Source organism: Cricetulus griseus, chromosome 3, assembly GCF_003668045.3.
Source record: "Cricetulus griseus strain 17A/GY chromosome 3, alternate assembly CriGri-PICRH-1.0, whole genome shotgun sequence".
Classification (NCBI taxonomy): Eukaryota; Metazoa; Chordata; class Mammalia; order Rodentia; family Cricetidae; genus Cricetulus; species Cricetulus griseus.
This window is the reverse complement of record NC_048596.1, coordinates 95,496,345-95,498,942: the sequence shown is the minus strand read 5'-3', so window position 1 is coordinate 95,498,942 and position 2,598 is coordinate 95,496,345. Positions and strand designations below refer to the sequence as shown.

The following is a 2,598-nucleotide window of genomic DNA, read 5'->3' as shown; positions in this document are numbered from 1 at the left end:
ATAGTAGGATGAGAGAAGAAGAAAGCATAAATAACACTAAGGATGTTTGGAAACACCATATGGAAACATACCATTTTATATGCTTACTTTAAAATACATGTATAAAATACATACATATATACACATATACAGTTTTAGTACAGTTATACCCCCACAGTGGGATAATGTACCCACTGTGTGTGTGTGTGTGTGTGTGTGTGTGTGTGTGTGTGTGTGTGTGTTAAATTGGGTTGCATTTTCTAGAGGTTGGTCTAATCTGAAAGTTTATTAAAGGATGAAAACTGAATAATTGTTCTCTTTTCCATACCCTCTGATTAACTACTTTAAAGTATCTCCACCATTTTATAAAGTAGTACATTACATTATTTTTCCACATCTCAAATCAAATCATCATCCTATATAACATGTATTTCATTACACAGCATTCCTAACATTTTAATTCTTTTATTAATAAATTGATACATAAATTACATACAATTTAAACAGTAATATGAAGTTTAGCTAAATTTCAAAATTACTAAAAATTAGATCACTTAATATAGTTTATATAAAATAACATTTAGCTAATCTTAAAGGCCAAATGGATACCATACTGTATAAAATATTTACACATAATTAGAGTACATGTGTGAGTGAGAGAAAGAGAGAAATAGAAAATTTAGTTAATGCCTCTACTAAACTCTTTTGGGAAAGCAATCTAATTCCCATTATGACAATGTTTCTATGTTAATAAGAAATCTAAGGAGATGCAAGATTTTTAAAGAAAACAGGGGTATACTTGACATAATAGGAAAATGTTTACAAGAATGTATATCTTTTTATTTTATAAAGAGGGAAATGGAACACATGCCTTTTGCTAAATTATGGCATGACCTGTTTTACCTCACCAAAGCCTGTTGGGATGAATTGTAACCATGATGATGCTGTCATATAGCATCTGCTAACAAGAATCCCAATTAGAAATGTCAGATAGAAAGATGGGGGTGGGAGAGCTGTTAAAATTCCAGGTTAAAGAAGGTCTTCAGAGTACAAGGCAGTACAGTCAGGTTAAACATTCTCTGTATGCTGACCTTCTCCTTATCTTCCCCAGGTCAAAACTTGGTCTCCAGCAGGATTTTGCAAAGCCTCCTACGAATCTCTTTGGTTTTGATGGAATAGATGACAGGGTTGAGCATTGGAGGCACAAAGAGATAAACAAGTGACAGGAGTGTATGCACATAGCTCGGAGCATGCCTCCCATAGCGAGCAGCCATTGACACACCTACCATGGGCACATAGAAGATTAGCACAGCACACAGGTGTGACACACACGTGTTTAGGGTCTTAAACCTTTCTTCCAGGGAGGCAATAGCAAGTACAGAGCGAAGTATGAGCACATAAGAGAGGAGAATGAGTGCAGAATCGAATCCAAAGGTAGAGATGACAATAAACAGACCAAATATGTTATTAATGGTGATATCACCGCAGGGCAGGCGAATCAGATCTGGATGAAGGCAGTAGGCATGGGAGAGAACATTAGCCTTACAGAAAGGCAACCTCTTCAGAAGGAAAGGTAATGGGAAAACCATGCAGAAACTTCGAAGGAAAACGCATACACCCATCCACACCACCCGGGCATCAGTGAGCACTGTGGAGTAGCGCAGTGGGTTACAGATAGCTACATAACGATCAAAGCTCATGGCCAGCAGGATCCCAGACTCCATGAAAGAGAAAAGGTGGATAAAGAACATTTGGGACATGCAAGAATTAAAACTGATTTCTCTTAACTGGAAGCAAAACACAGCCAGGACAGTGGGCAATGTGGAGAAAGACACTCCCAGGTCATTGCCTGACAGCAGAGACAGGAAGTAGTACATGGGCTGATGCAGACTCTGTTCCTCCTTGATGATGAAAAGAATCAGGGCATTGCCTGCTATGGAGATGGTGTAGAGGACACCAAGGAGCAGAAACAACCAATGCTGAGAGGTCTCCAGCCCTGGCAGCCCTGCCAAGATAAAGGGAGGAAACCTGGAGCTGTTTTGGGCTTCACCTCCCATCCTGGGACTCCCTCTTAGATGCTTAGACTTCTGCCCTATAAAGAAAACAAACAGGCAGTTTAATGTGCCAATATTATTTTTTCTCATATGCATATAGTCCCACATTTAGAGAAGCTTTGATTTCAATAGCCCTCAACTTTGTTTCTTGTGGTAAAAAAGACTTCTGGGATCTCTTTAGTGTCCCATTGAACTCACCCAGAACTAGACAATTGCTTTCCTTCTCAACAGTGTCTATTACTTTTTCTTACCTTTAAGGTTGTGAATTCATCTTGTTGGTATTTTGAATTAGTCTTTTCTAGCACCAAGGTAAAACTCTTGGTGTCAATGACTTCAATTATTATGCCCTCTTTTGATGCAAAACACTCTTCAGACCGCAATCTTTTCCTCTCTCTTCATTTTGATGGAAATGAGCCTCTATACATTGAGGTCCTTAGTCCTATAGTCCAGTTGCCCATTGGCTCCATCCATTTATCCAGATGGAAAGTAAATGGCCAGAAAGATAAATATACAAGCTGGATGTGGTGGCTCAGAACTGGCATGGTCATTTAGAAGTTGAGACTAG

At 38.8% G+C, this 2,598-nt stretch overlaps 1 protein-coding gene across 1 annotated transcript; it reads right to left on the bottom strand.

Moving 5' to 3' along the window:
- Positions 1-1,035: 1,035 nt before the first annotated feature.
- On the bottom strand, positions 1,036-2,036 carry LOC100771529 (olfactory receptor 51I2). The gene has a single exon (XM_027408037.2). It carries the CDS (start codon positions 2,034-2,036, stop codon positions 1,092-1,094), a length of 945 nt encoding a protein of 314 aa, XP_027263838.1. The 3' UTR covers positions 1,036-1,091.
- Positions 2,037-2,598: the final 562 nt, after the last annotated feature.